This window comes from Theropithecus gelada, chromosome 11 (genome assembly GCF_003255815.1).
Source record: "Theropithecus gelada isolate Dixy chromosome 11, Tgel_1.0, whole genome shotgun sequence".
NCBI lineage: Eukaryota > Metazoa > Chordata > Mammalia > Primates > Cercopithecidae > Theropithecus > Theropithecus gelada.
Genome location: NC_037679.1, coordinates 5,343,053 through 5,363,410, shown reverse-complemented (window position 1 = coordinate 5,363,410; position 20,358 = coordinate 5,343,053). Strand labels below are relative to the sequence as shown.

Sequence of the window (20,358 nt, the reverse complement as noted above, 5' to 3'; positions counted from 1 at the left end):
CCTCTGTTCTTCAAAATGCTTATAATGTAATACTCAATGAAAAAAGTAGGCTAAAAACAATCTAAAATCACCAATGCTAAACTTAAAAAAGAGAAGGAAGAAGAGCTAGAGCTAGAGAAAGGAAAGGAAAAGAAAAAAGGAAGAAAAAAAGGAAGAAAAATCTTAACAGTGGCCCATTTGGGGGTGGTAGAATTTCTTTTACAGTATCTGTTCTGAAGATTTTACAGTGAGTATGTGTTACTTTTATTTATTTTTTGAGACAGGGTCTCACTCTGTTGCCCAGGCGGGAGCACAGTGGCATAATCACATCTCAGTGGAGCTTTGACCTCCCTAGGTTCAGGTGATCCTCCCACCATAGCCTCCCAAGTAGCTGGGACAACAGGCACGTGCTACACACCCAGTTAATATTTTGTTTTGGTTTTTTTGTTGTTGTTTTGTTTTGTTTTTGTTGTTTGTTTTTTGTAGAGATGGGGTTTTGCCATGTTGTCTGAAAATCTTGGGCTTAAGTGATCCACCTGCCTTGGCATCCCAAAGTGTTGGGATTACAAATGTGAGCCACCATGCCCAGTCATTGTATTCCTTTTAGAAGTAGGAAAAAAAAAATTTCAAGGTCCAATCCAAATGTGACTTTTCTATGAAGCTGCCTGAGATCCCTGCATTTAACATTTTTCAAGCTTTTTCAATCCCTTCATCACTTAGTACTCAATAAATATATGATAAGTTGAATTTATACTATTTTTTCAAGTGTGGCCTTGGTGAGAGGTGTCATTAATTTTGTTAATTTTTCCCTTCAATTTCTATTTTGATTTTCAAGAACAAGTTAGGTTTCAGAGAGGTTATTTAATAATAATAAAAAATTATTCTTTGTGATTAATTACTAGCATTTGCATAATATTGACCTAATTTTAGTGGCCAGGACTTCATCTGTTGTTTTCATTCTTTTGCCTTCTTCTCTATTTCTTACTAGTTTTACACACACAGGCATGTGTGTGTGTGATATGCATACACGCACTCACATATATATACATACATATGTATTTTTAATATGAAAATTTAAACAGTAGACTCAAGATCTATTATTAGTCAATCCTTTCTCACTGCAGAAAATTTTTATCTAGTGCCCTATTTCCTTCCATTTTGTGGAGAGAAAAGTCTCCTTAACCCAGATTGGAAATGCCGTCCACTGAATTAACTTTCTATCAGCGCTGTAATATCACTTCAGTAGCCTGGGATGTAGTCACACAGGAGGGAGTCAATGTGGCAAGACTTTTAGAAATTACCCAGTCTAGCCCATTTGGACAGCTTTCATCAAAGAGGGGCAAGGGGTAAGACTGGGGCTCAACCATTTTAAATTCATTTCAGCTTTTGCAAAATAAGGCAGATGGTAAAACATCACCACTGCATGATGGTACCAGAAACAATCAGAGATGGGTCAGTCTCTAGCACCACCACTCTGGTTAGATGAATCAGCCTCAGACCAGGAGTCATGGGGCTCAAATCTCCCTGTCCTGGCTCTCTTCCTTCTTGAGGAGGTGCCCTGCCCTGAAGACAAGACGAGGCTCCTGGAACCTGAGATGTTATAAACATGTGTGTATAATGGCACATTACAGGATCCTGAAACCAGGGAAGTTTTATTCTAGATAGGAGACTGTGTGAATGAAAAGAAAAATGTGTGTCCTGGTTATGGAAAGAGGAAAAGAGGGGGATACCTGGAAAAGTTATCATTCTAGGGCACTTTCTGTGGATCTTCAAAATAATAGAAATTAATAAGATGCTTCTTGAAATACTACTTAGTTGGGCACATTGGGGTTTGACCCTTAACTAGGCCACAGCCATCTTATGGAATTTAGGATCAGACAAAGTTCAAAGCATTGTCCAAGGGGATTTGCTAATGACATTAAAAAAAAAACAAAAAAAAAAACCACCTCATTGACATTCTCCTTCATTCCATGGTCCCCAGCACTTTGCTGAGAGTATCACAGTGAGGATCCCCATGCATTATAGGCCTTGCTTTTGAAGTTGCATTTGCCTCTGTGGCCATCTGCTTTTTAGACAAGATTGGGCACATTCAGGGTGGCATGGCCATAGACAAGCCATCTGCTTTTTAATTCGTGAGGCTGCTGTGCCCCCAAAATTCTTTTTCTCCCTCCCTACTTACTATGGGTGATCCCACAGAAACTTAAACCACAGCCATCCATATGGGAGAAAATGTGAACTCTGGAAGTTTTTCATTTCTGATGAGTAATATAGTAGCAGATGGATTAAACCAAATCCTTTGAGTATGAGTTTTTAATTCCCTAATTCCCTGACATAAAGTGATTTCATTGAAGAGATTGATTTAATCTCTTGCAGTTGATGGATACACTACTTGCAAAATTTCAAAACATAAATTTGTTGTTTACTGGTTGACTACCAGGTTGGGTACTTGATCCCAGGATTTGCATTTTTTTTTTTAAGCTGGGATTGCTAAACTGAAGGTGCTTTTGTGTCTGTGCAGTCTGTACCCAGCTATATGTGTGCTCTGTGATCTGACACATTAAAATAACTGAATCACTTTCATTTTAAAAACACTGCTTCAGGCCAGGCGTGGTGGCTCATGTCTGTAATCTGAACACTTTGGGAGGCCGAGGAGGGTGGATCACCTGAGGTCAGGAGTTCGAGAACAGCCTGACCAACATGGAGAAACCCTGTCTCTACTAAAAATACAGAAATTAGCTGGGCATAGTGGCACATGCCTGTAATCACAGCTACTTGGGAGGCTGAGGCAGGAGAATTGCTTGAACCAGGGAGGCAGAGGTTACAGTGAGCTGAGACTGTGCCATTGCACTCCAGCCTGGCAACAAGAGCGAAACTCCATCTCAAAAAACAACAATGAAAACAACAACACTGCTTCATATCATAAAAGGGAGTCTCTGTTATCTACAACTAACATGATATTCTTATAAACCTGATCAGTAAGATTATGGGACATGATTCACTGTATAGTTTAAAGTGGAAGGAAATTTATAAAAGGCATAAAATTTAGATACACCTCCATAACTTGATAGACAAAGATTGCTTTAATGCATCTAGTAGCAACATGTAAAAGTTGTATAATCATTAAATTAACTACTTGTTTATTTGTGGTAATTTATTTTTAATCAGTAGTGTTTTCATATGTTTAGTTATTTTTTTATTTTGCTATATTTTAGGGGTGTCAAGCTTCCATTTTTGGTATCTACTTCTAAATACACTCAGAACAGGAGAAATTTGGACTAATTTTCAAACTACAGATACTTTCTAACCATGATGCATTTCAAAAGTGGACTCGAATTAACTGAGTTGCAAAACATGACAGTGCCTGAAGATGATAACATTAGCAATGATTCCAATGATTTCACTGAAGTAGAAAATGGTCAGATAAATAGGTGAGTATTTTTCCACTAACACTTCCTACCTAGTGAAAGAAATGGCTCATGGCTCACATCTGTAATCCCAGCCCTTTGGGAGACTGAGGTGGGTGGATCATTTGAGGTCAGGGGTTCGAGACCAGCCTGACCAACATGATGAAACCCTGTCTCTACTAAAAACACAAAAAATTAGTCAGGCTTGGTGGTGCATGCCTGTATTCCCAGCTACTTAGGAGGCTGAGGCAGGAGAATCGCTTGAACCTGGGAGGTGGAGGTTGCAGTGAGCCGAGATCATGCTGCTGCACTACAGCCTGGGTGACAGAGTGAAACTCTGTCTCGGAAAAAAAAAAAAAAAAAAAAAAGGTAAAGAAAAAGAAACGGCTATAAAAATTATTCTGGTTTTTAGTTATTCTGTTGAATTATTCATTACTAAAGTTATGTTCCATTTGAAGATGCAATTTGAATTTCTTATGTGACATCTGTTGGGCATAGTCTGCAATAGCAGATGAAGCAAATAGGAAAGTAATTTATTCATCTTTTAAAATCTTTCAATTGAGACTAATAAAAATGTATGAATACACTGAACCCCAACCAAGCTCTGTGTTAGGAATTAAACAGACTACTGGAATTTCACTGCATCCCATATTCAAACGTGTACTACAGTCATCTGTACATATTTTAATCAAGAAATGGTCAAAGTTGCATTTGCTAATGAATCTGTGTTAAACTACAAGTGTATCATCCTTATAAGCATCATTTGTAGTATGGATTTTAAATAATAATAATGGTTGAACCCAAATGACTCTATGAGGAACTATAATAGAGACATAGTACATAAAAGAGAAAGAGAAGGAAAGAGACCACGACTGAGGGGAGAAGCAATGGGGAAGAAGTAGAGGGTCAGGGTAGGAAGAGTGCTGGCCCGGAAGCTCCCAGCCACTAGCTGTGTCCTCAGGCAAGTCCTTCCAACCCTTGGGTCTTTATTGCTTACGTTACAAGAGTAGAACCAAATGTCTTTTTAAAAAAATGATTTGGGGCATTCTTAGACCCACTGATTGTCTAACTGGCTTAGCAGGAAGCCCTCCAGCTTGGGAGTTAGCGGCACAGCCTCCTAAAAGATTAGGAAAAGAGAGTGGCATATGCAGGACTGTTAGAACACCTATAATGTTATACTTTGGGAGGGTCAAAAGGAAATTGGGATGGGAAAGGATAAGAATATTATGCCAACTAACCAGGCATCTTTGTAGGAATCATTTCTGATAGTCTACATTCTGATAAAATGTGTGATTAAATGTCCAGCATAGGATTTTCAGAAGTTCCAGCCTTGTCTCTCCTTTTTTCCTCCTTTAAATGTTCTTAGAGGTTAAGTTCTCTCAACTCAAACACTCTTCCTCATTATTATCCAAGTACTGTCAACGGTGCTAGGTGATGTTTCTTACTATGGGACTCAAGTGTACTTACTTCTTTCACCTTTTTTGAGTAATTATTAATCATAATACCCATTTCTTAAGTGCCAGGTATTTTACATATGCTACCACAGATCCTTATAACTGCCATGCAAAGCAGGTATTCTTCTGCAAATGAGAAAAATGTAAAATTTCCGTTTACAAATAAGGAAACTAAGGTTCAGAGAAAGAAAATAACTTATCCAAGGGTACACAAAGGTCTGTCTAAAATTTGTGTATTTTTACTCTACCCTCCTCCCTCTGGTTATAATGCTTGGGCATTGGTAAAAAGCTAGTCTTTAATAGTTCTATTAAATGCTACCAGGGCCGTTTTATGTGCTGTACTCCTGGAAGGTTCAGTAGTCCCTACTGACCTCCACTGAACAGTGGAAGGAATTCTCACAAGTAGGACATTGTGGTTTTATAAAATTATCAAAGCAATCCATTATCAAAGCAATCCAAACCCCAAGGGCCTTAAAGGTGGGAGTCATTTATAATAATCAGTTTAGAATCTCAACTTGATTTTTAAAAGTGTCACTTACTAAAAATGTCAAGTTTTTAGATGATTACCACTTGTGGTAGATGGGAGAAACATCCATTCTCACCCGCGACTTAGGCACCTTGCCTGGATGAGCTCACTTCCCTATAGTCTCCGACCAGGGCAAATGTTGGTACAGAGGGAGGTCTGTTGGCTTTTGGTTCCTGTATTGCAAATGCAGTGTGATGAGTTTTTTTTCCCCCTCCTTCTCTGACTCAGTTCATGACTCTTGTTTCATTTCTGGCTCCAAGACAATTAAAAGCAACATGTTATAGCACGAAGCTAATAAAGAAAAAGACCCTTGCCAGTTTTATTGAAGGTCCCTATTGGGTTATCTGGCTTACTGTATTGGCATATTTTAGTAGTCCATGATTCCTACAAAAACTGCACCTAAATACCCCTCATTCTTCCTATGGCTTTCTCAAATTTGTGAGAGGAGGGTAGGTCCAATTATATGAATCTAAGAAAACCACTTCTCCCCAAACAGTGAACTTTTAGGAAGCTGGGGAAAATGTTGAAAACAAACATTGATGTTGTGTTACTTGGCATCTAGCTGATAGCTCTGCCTGGAAACTTCGCAATTGGATACAATAAGAATTATTCTTTTAAGTGTGGTTGAAAATAAGAGTAGTGTCATTTGAACATTCAGACATCTGCCCTTATTCCAGTTCAGTTGTTTTATTTCATGCCTAAATTTTGGGGCTGTAGTCATAGAAACCTGTACCTGGAATGATAATACCTTTTAAAATATCCATTAGACCAGTGCTGCCAACTGGTGTTTTAATGTGTATATGAAACACTTGGAAACCTTGTTAAATGCATATTCTGATTCAGTAAGCCTGGGGTGGGGCCTGCGATTCTGATTTCTAGCAAATTCCCCGGTGACGCCCATAACTGCTGGTCCATGAGCCAAACTTTGAGTAGAAAGCTCTAGACTCTTCCTCTAAATGTGAACTTCTTGTGAGAAGGGACTGTCTTAATCATCTTTATATCCCTTCTGCCTATCCTAGTGTCTAGGCAGGGTGGACTGCCTATCCTAGTGTCTAGGTAATGTCTACAGGGTAGACATTACAAATTATGTATTGACTGAGAGAGAGACAGAGAGAGAGAGTAAAGTACATGGCTTTGGATTTAGACTTGCGTTGAATTCTGGCTCTATCATAGATCTTATTGATCTTATGCTCTGAGCTTCAATCCCATCCCTTTAAGATGGGGATAATAATAATACCTTACCTCATGGGATTGTTGGGGAATGTTTAATGCACTATTATCTGTAGGTTAAGAACATAGGCTCTCCACTTAGCCTGCTTATGTTCAAACCCTGCCACAACAGGTTACTTAGCCTATTTATTCCTAGTGTTCCATTAGTGGAACGCTAAGCTTGTGGGACTTATTTATATCCTACTGCTCAAGGTCATTGTCAAGGCCTAATTTTTCACACACAAAAAATGCAACCTCCAGTATAAATGGGTTAATAGTAATGTAACTTTGGTCAAGTTACTTAATTTTCCCAAACTGGGGCTAAAAATAGTACTAACCACATATAATTATTGTGAAAATAAATGAGGAAATCCATGTAAAGTACTTGGCACAGTATCTGGCTATAGTAAGCCTCTTAGTATGAGAAAAGTCTGTCAGTAAAAATGCAGTCCTCCTTCTTCGGCAAGCACTTCTTTCTTCTCCACCTCAAGAAGCAATAACATTGCTCTAGGTTTTGGATGATTGCTAGTTTTGCTTCTTAAATTTGGTGAAACATTAGTAGATTATTCTAAGTATACCCAGACAAATATGCACGTATTTTAATATTTATCTGCTATTGCTCTTTCTGTATAGTTATTACTATTATGACCCAGGAACTATTTAACAAAATTTGATATTATTTCATTAAGATTTGTTTTTAAAAGAATTTGAGGCAACTCTTATAACTACACCCTGAATCCACTTGTCTTTATATATCTTTTGGAGTTTGTGGGCTAAATTTTTATCACTTGAGAGGACCCTTGAAAAGTTCTCCCTCTTCTTCTTCTGTGTTTTCTATACCTTAGGGAAGAAGATTCCATAACTTCTCCTTGTATTCAATTTTCATGTCAGGAAATTCTTCTCTTGTTTTCATTTCTCCTGTTACAATTAAAGTCTTTTTTTTTTTTTTCTATTTTCAGTGGAATTTGTCCGTCAAATAAGGCTTTGCTTACCTCTCAGTCTTCTCTTCTCTTTAGGTTCCTGTTTCTTCAATTCCCCCTTTTCATGTTTTCCAATCTCTTTGTTACTTGCTTCTTCCCTTTCATTGTTGTCTCTTTTTTAATACAATGTTAGCGTTTCAGGGAAAGGAGTGGGAAAGGGCATTTAAGTTCAACCACTCATCTCTTTTATGTTATGACTTCTCAGATAAAACAGTATAATCTAGTAAGAACCTGATGGGTAGGAGATTAAAATAGGAAGATTATCTTTCTGTTGTACAACTCATCCTTAATTAGATTGTTACTGTTGATTTGTTTCTGGTTTTAAATAACAGCTTTCTGCTGCTTGCCTCTCTTCACAATGTACCTGAGTATAATAGCTTACATCATTTTTAAGGCTTTGTCTGTTCAGGGTCATCCAATCACCCATTGTAGAGTTTGTTTTGTTTTGTTTGTTCACAGAGCAATTGGCTACCTAATGGTTAATTAGATTCTGTTTTATGGGTACAGACACAGTGAGAACTCTTTTTTAATGATACTTTATATCATCCTGAGATCACATGTCAAAGGCACCTTCATCCATAGCATATTTTAAGTCAATAAAGAGAAATATTACATCAATTATATTGCCAGAGGTCGTGCTTTGTAACAAGCAAGCGCATCTTTTAAATGGTGAGATAACAGAAACTTGTGAGAAGCTGCTTGACCTAGTTATTTTGAATGGAATTTTCCATTACAAAAAGTTGGTTTTATATATTTTTTAAATGTATAGAAATACAAAGCAAAGATGTAAAGACTTAAAGAGAAGAAAAAGTTGAAACACCATATAGAGAATAGGGAGGCTTTAAGTACTTCATTCTTATTGAGCTAAATTTCCCTCCAGCCTAAGCTACTCCCTAATTTCTAAACAGAAGATGCCTATTCAGCTTATGGAGAGCTCCTCTGAGTTGTTAATGTATGGGTAGGTACATATTAGAAGGAGCTGAGAGACGGCACTGGACAATCACAATTCAAGATGAGTGCAGTGTTGACAGTGCGGTACAGATAAAGTAGTAAGTAGGTCACAGTCCAAAAATTCCAAACCAGAGTGTGGAAGACTTGTGGATGATAAGGGTTTTGAACTGATAGGGAAAGATTGGCTGAGAGGAAGAAAGAGGACCTCCTCAAGGGAAAGTGAATTCCTACTGCCATCTTGCTTTTCATTCTCTGCTCTCAGAATGTGCTGGTCTTATCTCAGCCCTCAGCCCTCTTAGGAGGAGCAGGGGAAGCTAAGATTGGAACATTGAGCCAAAATCAAATTAAGCAGTACCTGGAATTGCAGGGCGAGGAATTTGTGCTTAAGGCTTATTCACTGGGGGAGCCAGTGGAGATTTTTGGGAAAAACTATTAAGTCTTGTTGCAGAAAGTGGACTGAAAGAGACAGAATCAAGGAGGCACTCTACAAATAATGTGTTTTAATGTACTATTTAATGGTTACTTATTAAAACAGCTCTGTCAGTCAGTATCATTATTCTCATTCTGCAGAAGTTCTGCAGGAAACAGCTGGCAGTCACACAGGGACTTACTCTTTATCCGCTTCAGCTGCACAATGTTTGACCTGGCTGAATGCGTCTTCATGTCACAGTGCCTGGATCTCTTTCTTCTCTGCTCACCTATGCTTTGCTGTCAACCCAGGGGAGTGTCACCAAGCCTGGAATTTAGATCTTCCGTAACAGGCAGTTTATTGGTGTTTTGTTTGGTTTGTTTGAAAATGTTTAGGCTTTTCTATTAATTTAAATAAAATGGAAATTATCTCTGGAAAACAATTTCCTCCACAAGAAAGACAGAGGGAAATTGCTGGATAGACTTAGTAGACTTGAGTTGGTTATGAAAATTACCCAGATTAGGTCAAGCACAGTGGTTCACACTTGTAATCCCAGTGCTTTGGGAAGGCAAGATTGGAAGAATCACTTGAGCCCAGGAGTCCGAGACCAGCCTGGTCAACATAGCAAGACTCCATCCATACACAAGTTTTTTAAAAAATTAGCCGGGCGTGGTGGTGTGTGCCCGTAGTCCCAGCTACTTGAGAGGCTGAGGCAGGAGGATTGCTTGGGCCTAGGAGCTCCAGGTTACAGTGAGCTATGATTGTGTCACTGCACTCCAGCTTGGGCAACAAAGCAAGAACTTGTCTCTAAAATAATAATAATAATAATAAAATTAGCCTGACGAAATACAGTTGGCTGCCCATATCCTTGGGTTCTGCAACTACAGATTCCACTGAGGATTGAAAATCTTTGAAAAAACAAACACAAATTGACAACTTTAAAATGCAAATTTTAAAATATACTATAACAACTATTTACCTAGCATTCGTATTAGGTATTATAAGTAGTCTAGAGATGACTTAAAGTATACAGGAGGATATGCGTAGGTTATATGCAAATTCTATAGCTACTTTATGTTAGGGACTTGATTTTAGTATCTTCAGAAGAGAGAGGGATATCCTAGAACCAATGCCCTAAAAATACCAAGGGACACTGTACGGTCTTTTGACAACAACACTTAAATATTTTGAGTCAATTTCATTTTGGAAAGTCCAGTGCCCACGTTTCTTAGGGCTGCCTGTGTGAAAGGAAAGGCTGCTTTCCCCTGACATTCTGCAGCCAGATCTGTAAATCTTAGTTCTGTGGAAGATTCAGAACTTTAAAGACAAAAGAAAAACCAAACCAGTCATTAGTAGCAATGCTATATACAACCACCAGAGTTTGCCTGCAAAGATATTGCTTTTATCATGTCAATCTCTTGCTAAGAACATTCTATATTATTTCTTAGGCTTTTGTCTTTTAGTTTCCCCTGGCTAATCCCAGTCTATGCTGTTTTTTTCCTTTTCTGGACTCCTTACCTCATCTTAATCTGCACAGCCTGATGTTCTTATACTGGTATTAGCTGGTATGGTCACTCCTTGGCCGGAATGTCAGCTCCTGTGTTTCAGGAGACCAAAGTTTTTCTTCCACATCCTTTTGATCCCTAGTAGGTCCTAGCCAAAAGCAGTGTCCGCAGATTGTATATCTTATACCAAGTAATGATCCCAGCATAAGTTTGTAATAAGTGTATTGCCTAACTTTGGTATATCCTGGTGAAATAACACAAACTTGGAGAAATAATGCCTAAAAGAATGAGATCCCTTGGATAAAGATGAAAAACATCGATGAATAAAATCAACATCAATAATACATATGTTTCATTTAAAAACATTTTATTGTGATATACAGCATCATTGAAAAAAGTGTATTAGAACGGGTGCAGTGACTCATGCCTGTAATCCCAACACTTTGGGAGGCCAAAGTTCAAGACCAGCCTGGCTGTCATAGCAAAACTATGTATCTACTAAAAATACAAAAATTAGCTGGGCGTGGTGGTGCACACTTGTAATCCCAGCTACTTGGGAGGCTGAGGCACTAGAATCACTTGAGCCTGGGAAGTGGAGATTGAACATCTGCACTGCAGCCTTGGTGACTGATTGAGACTCTGTCTCAGAAAAAAGTATATGAAAATCTAATGTACAGTTTAAATAGTCATGCTTCATTAAACTAGTCCAGTTCAAGTGGTTTTATATTTATTAATGAAAAATTCACTGTCATTAGTTCTAACCATGATCAGGTAATTGAATTTCCAAACTAGAAGAGCCAAAAAGCATCCGTAACATATCTTACTAATATATGCAGCAGTTTGCCTATGCATGGACTTTTAATTTTATTTAATTTTTTATTTTTATGGATTTAGGAGGTACAAGTCCAGTTGTGTTACAAAAATATAGTACGTAGTGGTGAAGTTTGGGCTTTTAAAATAGTAAACATTGTACCCAGTGGGTAGTGTTTCATCCCTTGCCGCCTCCCACCTTCCCCTTCTTTGGAGTCTCCAGTGTCTGTTATTTCACTCTCTCTGTCCACGTGGACCCTTTGTTTAGCTCCCACTTATAAGTAAGAACATTCAGGTTTTGACTTTCTGTTTCTGAGTCATTTCATATAGACTTTCAGCTCTATACACGTTGCTGCAAAAGACATGTTTTATTAATTTTTTGGTGAGATAGTATTCCGTGGTATACATCTACACTATATTTTCTTTATCCAGTCATCTGTTGATGGACACTTAGGTTGATTTCATGACTTTGCTATGGTGAATAGTACCGTGATAAATATATGAATGCAGGTATTTTTTGATTTAATAGTTTCCTTTCCTTTGGGTAGATACTCAGTAGTGGGATTGCCAGATTGAATGGTATTCTATTTTTAGTTCCTTGAGGAATATCCATACTGTTTCCCATAGAGACTGTATTAATTTAAGTTCCCACCAATGGTGTATAAGCGTTCCTTTTATTTCCACATCCTCACCAACATCTGTTGTTGGACTTTTCTTTGACAAAATCATTTGTTTTCTAATCGAGAAATTTTTTAAATTAGAAATTTAGGCTATAAAGTTTTGATATTCGCCCCGAATATATTTGATGATTCTCAAAGCATTTTAAATTCTTACTTCTGTATATTTGTACATCATTTACTCCATTTAGCCTGGCTGAATTGTTCCCATCTCAAGTCCCATTTCCCCCACGGAGAGAACTGTCTAACATCTATTGCTGTTACTATGTGCCAAGGGCTGGACTGATGTTTAACATGTGCTCTCTCATTTAATTCTCCCAATAACTTGATAAAATAATGTAATAGTGTTAACTTCTGTTTCCCAGATGAGGAAACAAAGGTAGCATGCTCAGGCCCTCAGAGATAGTGAGGATTTGAACTCAAGTTCTAAGTCCTTTGTTTTCTTAAAGCCCTGGCTCTGACCCTCACCATGGACCATATGCCCTGCCTCCCCACCATAATTTCCTAGTCTGAACTCCCATAGCCTCCTGTTTGCATCACTTATTACATACCCCCATGTCTCCCCAGTGCCTGTTCCAGTGACTTGCATATAGCAGGTGCTGAAGGAATGTTTAATGGTGAAACAGTTGTTTTCTTTTCTGCAAGGGAGAGAGAATTTCTATTTAATGATTTTGTAGTCCAAGAACCTGAGCTCAAAAGAAAACCTGCCTTTAGTATCCCTTTAAATACCAGATTTATAGTAGTCTTGATATTATCTAATTTTCCACTTAGAGAAAAAAACTATACAAAAATTAATTTGTTGTATATAGTGTTTAAATGTATTATTAAAATGATTCAAAATGTATAGCTGTTTTTGACTTACGGTTGTCTTTCATTTCATCTCAAGATGAACACGTTATTGGCATTGTTTTGTACTAGGTAGAGTGCAGGATATAAAAATGAATGAGGCAAAGTGCCTGCCCTTGGGGCACTTATAGTTTATGTGGTAAAATGAGAATATAGACAACCCATACTGGCAAAAAAAAAAAAAATTGGGAGGAGTTGGTGTTTGAATAGGGCTATAAACTCTTAGAGAGCTGATTGGTAACTGCTCATGTATGTTTTGGTGAGTAATAAATCATTTAGTCAAGATGTCAAACTTAAAATCATTATCATAAGGTTAAATATATTACGCCTGTCTTTACAGCAAGTTTATTTCTGATCGTGAAAGTAGAAGAAGTCTCACAAACAGCCATTTGGAAAAAAAGAAATGTGATGACTATGTAAGTATCTTTAGAATGAAGTATTTTTTTTTAATCATATAAATTGGGACAAATCTTTTTAATTCAAGTAGCATAATACCAAAAGCAAAACTACCTGTATTCACCAGGATATTCCTCATACCTTATGTATTTTCTCTTGAAGTCCATTCAAGGAAATAACTAGACAACTAAGAATGGATTTTCTTGAATTTTATTTCCATATTGGTTCCTGAGAGTGCCTTAAAGGCTTTGGCTTGATGAACTTTCTTGGGGATTATTTTGCTTAGTGTCAATGTTTGTTTCTTTGTTCAGATTCCAGGTACAACCTCTTTAGGCATGTCTGTTTTTAACCTAAGCAACGCCATTATGGGCAGTGGGATTTTGGGACTCGCCTTTGCCCTCGCAAACACTGGAATCCTACTTTTTCTGTGAGTACTGACGTGCCGGTACTTTCCATTTTAAAACTGAACTTTTTGTATGTTTCTGTTATTACATAGAAGAAATGTGAAATATTTATAAATAGTTTTTTTAATTAACTTGGCTAAGTTACAAGTACATACTTTGATATTTATTGCTTGAGTGATTTTCCAAAATGTACCTAATGCTTACAACAAAGAGGAAGGAGAAAATCGTTTTATTAATCAAAAATACTGAAATAAGCATTTGTGAAAAGGATTAAAACATTTGAAAAAAACTTTTTTTGGTATTTTTGGAGTCTACCTGTGACTTTAAATCTCAGTTAAAATATTAAGAGGTGTTTAACCCCAGCCAGTCACCACTTTGGCATTTGGATTGCTATGAAGCATGTACTACATCAAAGGGCAATTACAACTTTGTTTGTAATAAATATTCAAGAAGCATAGAAATTTTCAGTGTTTTGAAGATGAGAAATTAGCATGTACTTTCCCGCTGAGATTCAATGAAAACAAAATGGGCAATTTTCTTTTAAATAACTTTATCTCAAACTGTTGAATGGGACTTTATGCAAATGTACGGAGGGCTTATTTTTAGTGGGAACAAGATTAAGAGAGATGATAGAATTTGTACTAAGAAAATTCTCGCCCAGCCTGATTCCCTCTCAAATGTCACATGAGTGTCAGTGGTGAGGTGAGAGAGAAAGCACTTCTCCCAGGATCTTGTCTTTTGTTTCCTGACTTGAAACTCATGCTCTTCATTGGCCTGGCTAGATAGTCCTTGTTGCCATGTCCTTTTGACAGGAGCATCATTTCCTTAGAAGCAGTGACTGAAATGGTTACTAATCCTACAAAGTGTGGATATCCTTTAAAAACACATCAAAAACCGAGATAAAAGAATATTACTGCCCATTCCGTTACTCCAGGAACAGAAATGCCCATCCATGTTACCCTGTATTAGGCATTAATATTTTTGTGTGTGTAAACTAACACATCCTTTCTAAAATTAAAAGACTGTGTAAGATGGTGAATTTGATACATTGTCTTCCATATCGTCAACCTAATTCAGTGAACCTAACTCTAGCCTCCTCTCTTGATCATCCTGAATGCATCTTTCTAAGTTGTTTTTCTGCTTGAGCTGAGTGCCAGGTTTTAGGGTAATATGGCAGAATTGGACAACATATTTCTATGGTGATTTTGGGGGGTATATGTGAAATTCTGACTCTCTGAGTATAGTAGACAGCTTGAGGAGCTACACTTCTGGTTTTCAGTGCATTTACATGAGACACCTGAGTGCTACTCCCAACTCCTCTTCTAAATGGCCATGTAGTTTTAAGCAAGTTTCTTAGCCACTCTGAGCTTCAGTTCCTTCCTCTTCAAAACAAGGAAGTTGTGCAAGAAAAATTTCAGAACCAGGCCAACCTCCAAAACGCTATGGTTCTGTGACTATTTTCAGTCATTCCAAAGCTGGGAATATGTTCAGTTCAGAATGTGTATTACATTGATTTCTTTTTTTAAAGTTATTGCAACTTTATAATTTATATCAAGTTTATATCAAATTAATTTATATCAAGTTATAAATTAACCTAGTGTAAAAAGTCAATTCTTTGATGATTGTAACAACAGTAACTCTTGTATCTCTACAAGAGATATAAGTAGTACCTAGTAGTGCCAGTCACTACTCCAAGTGTTTTATGCAGAATCCTTACAATAACTCTATGAAGTGGCTGCTATCATTAATTTCCTGCTTCACAGACAAGGCATAAAGGGTAACTTTACTTTTGGAATCTCTCTTGATAACCCTTCTGGGGATTTCCTCTACCTCTCTTCTTTGCTAGATCCATTGTTTCCTATATTCCATTTATTCTTCTTTCTGGATTTATTTACGTGCTGTTATTGTTCAGAAAAGGTGACTGAAAATAAAGTTTTTTAGACCTTTATTTCTGAAAAATATTTTTATTCGACTTTTACCTTTGATTGGTAGTTTAGTTGGATATTGAACTTTATACTAGCAATAATTTTCCTTCAGAATTTTGAAGGCATTGCTCTATTTCCTTCTAGCTTTTTTCTGTTGTGAAGTCCTATATGCTTCTGATTCCTGATCTTTTATATATATCCAAGTTCTGTTAGTTTTTTTTTTTTTTTTTTTTTTTTTTTCGGGAAACTTGTCAAATCTCTTAGTTCCCAGTATCCTGAAGTTTCACATGACGTGCCTTGAGGTGGGCCTGTTTTCATCAATTGTGTCAGGCATTGGGCGCAGTCTTTTCTTTTAGATATCCATGGCCTTGGCTGGGCTCAGTGGCTCATGCCTGTAATTCCAAGGCTTTGGGAGGCTGAGGCGGTTGGATCACCTGGGAGTTTGAGACCAGCCTAGCCAGCCTTGCCAACATGGTGAAACCCCGTCTCTACTGAAAATACAAACATTAGCTGGGCGTGGGGATGGGCACCTGTAATCCCAGCTACTCAGGAGGCTGAGGCAGGAGAATCACCTGAACCCAGGAGGCAGAGGTTGCAGTGAGCCGAGATCGCGCCACTGCACTCCAGCCTGGGTGACAGAGCAAGATTCCGAAGAAAAGAAAGAAAGAAAGAAAGAAAGAAAGAAAGAAAGAAAGAAAGAAAGAAAGAAAGAAAGAAAGAAAGAAAGAAAGAAAGAAAGGAAGAAAGGAAGAAAGGAAGAAAGGAAGAAAGGAAGAAAGGAAGGAAGGAAGGAAGGAAGGAAGGAAGGAAGGAAGGAAGGAAGNGGAAGAAAGGAAGGAAGGAAGGAAGGAAGGAAGGAAGGAAGGAAGGAAGGAAGGAAGGAAGGAAGGAAGAAAGGAAGAAAGGAAGGAAGGAAATCCATGGCCTTCAGTTTGGGGAATTTTTGTGTTGATGAATTCCTATTACCCCCCGGATTTTGGACCTTCTAGACTAGCCCTCTAGTTTTTTAATCTTTCCTTTATTTTCATTTCTATAATGTTTCACTGTAATTTTTGGGATATGTCCTCAATTTTTCCCCTCTTTATGGAATGTTTTATTTCTGTTACTATTTTTTATTTATAGGAGCTTAAAAACTCTAAGAATGTTTCTTTTTAATATTATTTTGGTTCTGTTTCATGATTTCAATATCTTCTCTGAGGATTCTAATGATAGTTTTTTTCTGCATTATGAAAAATTTAAAATGTAAAGTAGAGAGAATAGTAGAAAAAGATTTTTATGTTTGCTTCCTTCTATGGATGGTTGTTTTAGTCAATCCCCCGCCAAGATTGTCTTGAAGCAAATCTCAGCTATTTTATTATTTCATCACTAAATATTTTAGTATATATCGCTAAAATATAAGGACTCTTTTAACTCAATATGTCATACCTAGAAACAAGTAGACAACAGTTCCCTAATATCATCGAATACACAATCAGTATTTAAATTGCTTTGATTATGTTATGTTTTTAAACATTTGAGTTGTTCAAATCAATACTCAAATAAGGTTCATACAGTGCAATTGGTTGATATGTGTGTTTTAAGACTTTTAATTTATATTTTCCCATTTCTCTCCTTCTATTCTGTGCCATTTATTTAAGAAACTGGGCCATTTGTGTAAAGTTTTCCACAATCTGGATTTTGCTGTGTCCCTGAGGTACAAGCTGATTTTTGTTTGTTTTGGGGTCTTTCACCTTAGACTCTTCGCTGAGATGTCAGATAATTCCTCTTTATCTGCTATCTTCAAGAATGGGGGAAAAACACGGCTGATTTGAGCCTGGGACACATGAGTGGGGCTTGTTCGCAATAGCTTCATTTAAGATGCTCTCGAGCCCTTTAGTTGGGAACCACCAGGGTCAGTTTGTCTAGGACCCTCTTCTTTGGCTGTTCAGATCACCCAGAGAACAGCTCCCAATCCCCTGTTCTGGGGGCCTGGACCTCACCACCATCTTTCTGGGAACCAAGTAGGGGGAAAGGGCTGGAATGATTATCCCAACAGGCATGTGTTCACTCAGTTCCCAATTTTCATTAGAGTATGCCTCTTCCCCACAAATTGTGCCTTGTCTCTCACCTAGAAACATATATTGTATGCTTTCCAGAGAACATATATTCAGATTGTTGTCAAGATGGGAGAGGACCAACCACTCGGCTTTATGGAGTAGAACCTGGTCTGGGGAATCTAGCTATTTCTTGAAAAAAGTTCAACAGATCCTCACTATTTTAGCTCACCCCTTTCATTATCCTCAACTTTCAATCATGCCAGCAGTGCCTTTTAGAGATTCTGAGAGGTAAACTGAGTTGGTCTTGGCTTTTTCCACTGCCAATTTATGTTCAGGTCTTTCTGCTTTCCAGCTTTCAAAATTTCATTATTGTCTACTGTCATGTTTTATCCTAGCAGCTTTATGCCTTAAAAAATCTTTTTACTGGATATCAAGGGAGAGGGAGTAAGTTCTTGTATTCAATCTACTATTCCTAGAATTCAATTGATTTTTAACTATACTGGCTGAGGGATAATTGATCCCCTATCTCATGACACTTTAGTGTCTGATTAAAGTGGGGAATTGTAAAAATTTGCTTTTGTAGTTGAAGGAAGATGTTTCCTGGATGAAACTCTTATAGACCATTTAGTTATTTGTAAGATGCATGGATAACAAGCGCAACACACCAAGTCTTCAGGCTAAATCTCATGAAGGTAGTTGTACAGAGACTCAAACTTTAAGTTTCTCACTAAACTTAGAACTCTTCTACCTCAGGACAAGGACTCACTCTGTGACTGTTGTAAAACCAGCTGCTCCTACAGCTGCTCAAAGCCAAGAAGCAGTTGGCAGGATCAAGATATTTCATCTGGTACAGGGATCCATTCCAGACTCACATTGGCCAACACAGGAAAGGAGTCCAAGACTGTCCAGGCTTCTTTGGACCAGCAGCTGGGAAGGCTCCTTGGTGTCTCCCTGAGGCTGGGTGTGGAGCCTTCTCTGCAGTCATCTGGAAACTTGTTGGTGCGATTTCTTTTTCTTGGATGAGTCTGCGGCTCATTTTTTTTAAGACCTATCCATAATGGCTGTCATCCCTGTTTAACACACTCTAATTCAGTTAGATTCAGTGAGTCCTGTCCTGTTGTAAAAGTGGTGCTGGATTTTGCATTTTTCTGAATTCTGAGGATGCTGGTGAGGACTCTCAATTTATCATAGCTCTGCAGGTATATACCCTCTATGGGGAACCAAGTGGGGCTGGACCCTGAGGCTGCCAGTCAGGGATGTACTGAGGCACAAGTACCTCAGGGTAAACAGTACCTATTGAGCTGTTTTCCTAGGAGTGAGGACCCAAATAAAAGGCAATAGATGCTAAAGGAATTTCCTGCCACCGTAACTTCCTCTTTATCTGAGTCTTACCCATAACTCCATCATAGCAGAAGTAGGGATTAAAAATCAATATTGACATGGAAGAATGGTAGGTTTTGTTTTGTTACATTTTGTTACATTTTCTAGAGATTTCTATTAAAGGCATACATTTTATAGGAAATTAATCTCTAGAACACATCTCATAGTACTAGGTAAGTGTGACGTTTATTACACTACACAGAATCTGATAAAGCAATAAATGCTTTTTATTTTTCTATAACTTCTTAGCATGTATTATTATTTTTTTATTTTAATAATGTAGACCTTAAGTTGAAAACCATGAAAAACGAAAGTAGAATTCACGACACTTCTGAGATATCAGTTTATTATTAACACTGACTTTGTGAACAATCTCTTTGAAATGTTAATTGTGAAACAAAAGTACAATGTGTGTAAAACAATAGTTTAAATTTTATTTGGTTGATTATAATACCAGACCTTTTGGATTCTTGTTTTCCATTTTCCAACTCATTTGTGCTGTGGTTGTGGGAATGAAAAAGATAATTTGTCTAAAAACAGACTTTGAAAAGTGGTATGCAAGAAGACTTTTATTAGTACCAAGGCATAAAGCTGCTAGGAGGAATAAATGTGTGTGGGGTGTGTGTGTGTGTGTGTGTGTGTGTGTGTGTGTGTGAATGTGAGAGAGAAAGAGAGATGGAGAGAGTGATAGTAGAGTGTGGTGCATAGTACACACTGTAGGTATTTGTTAAAATATTATAGTTAGTATTAGGTAGTCACTAAATAATGGCTAACATTTATTGAACAGTATCTATATATGCTACACTATCTTAATCCCCACCAACAACATTATGAGGTAGGTATTAGCCCCATTTTACAGATAAAGTAACTGAGTCTTAAAAGCTTACCTGTGATCACACATTAGAAAGCAGGGAAGTCAGCATCCCATCCAGACTTGCTTGACTGCAAAGCCAGCACGATCTAAAACACCATATCGCCTTTGGTGATGCCTTCTTCAGACACCAAAGTTGCATTATTACTCTACAACTTGAGAAAAACGTTATTCTTATCAATGGATGCTTACAAGTTAGTACTTACCTTTTATTTTACAATATAATGTACTTTTAAAGTCACCTTATAAAATCAGCCAGTGTTCCTGAATTATCTTGCTAGTGTTCCACCAATAACCACCCCCTTTATTGTCATGAAAACAGCTTGGCAATATCAAGTGTACAAACTGTAGACTGAGAATGTCAGGTTCCTGTTCACAAGTGAAATGTATGCCTAAGGTATATTGCGAAACCAATAAATCTCTCAGCTGCTTCATATTTGTCATGTGAGTTCCTGCATGTGCAATTTAAGATTTCCCATGGCTTTCAGGAGTCCTTGAACTCCTGAAAGAGGTAACTTAACATTTTCTAATTCAGAATTAAACACCAAGTAATAGCAAAATCAAATAATACCAAGTCTAACCCTAGGAAACTTGTT

The 20,358-nt window shown here is 37.6% G+C and overlaps 1 protein-coding gene across 6 annotated transcripts in view; it reads left to right on the top strand.

The window, feature by feature from the left end:
- SLC38A1 (solute carrier family 38 member 1) overlaps window positions 1-20,358 on the top strand; it is an 87,056-nt gene that overhangs the window by 26,773 nt on the left and 39,925 nt on the right. For all 6 annotated transcript variants that reach the window (XM_025401127.1, XM_025401126.1, XM_025401128.1 and 3 more), the window contains 3 exons: window positions 3,192-3,407; window positions 13,091-13,166; window positions 13,458-13,573. In XM_025401127.1, coding sequence (XP_025256912.1) covers window positions 3,286-3,407; window positions 13,091-13,166; window positions 13,458-13,573 — 314 coding nt within the window. In that variant the 5' untranslated portion in view covers window positions 3,192-3,285. The remainder of the gene's footprint in view (window positions 1-3,191; window positions 3,408-13,090; window positions 13,167-13,457; window positions 13,574-20,358) is intronic.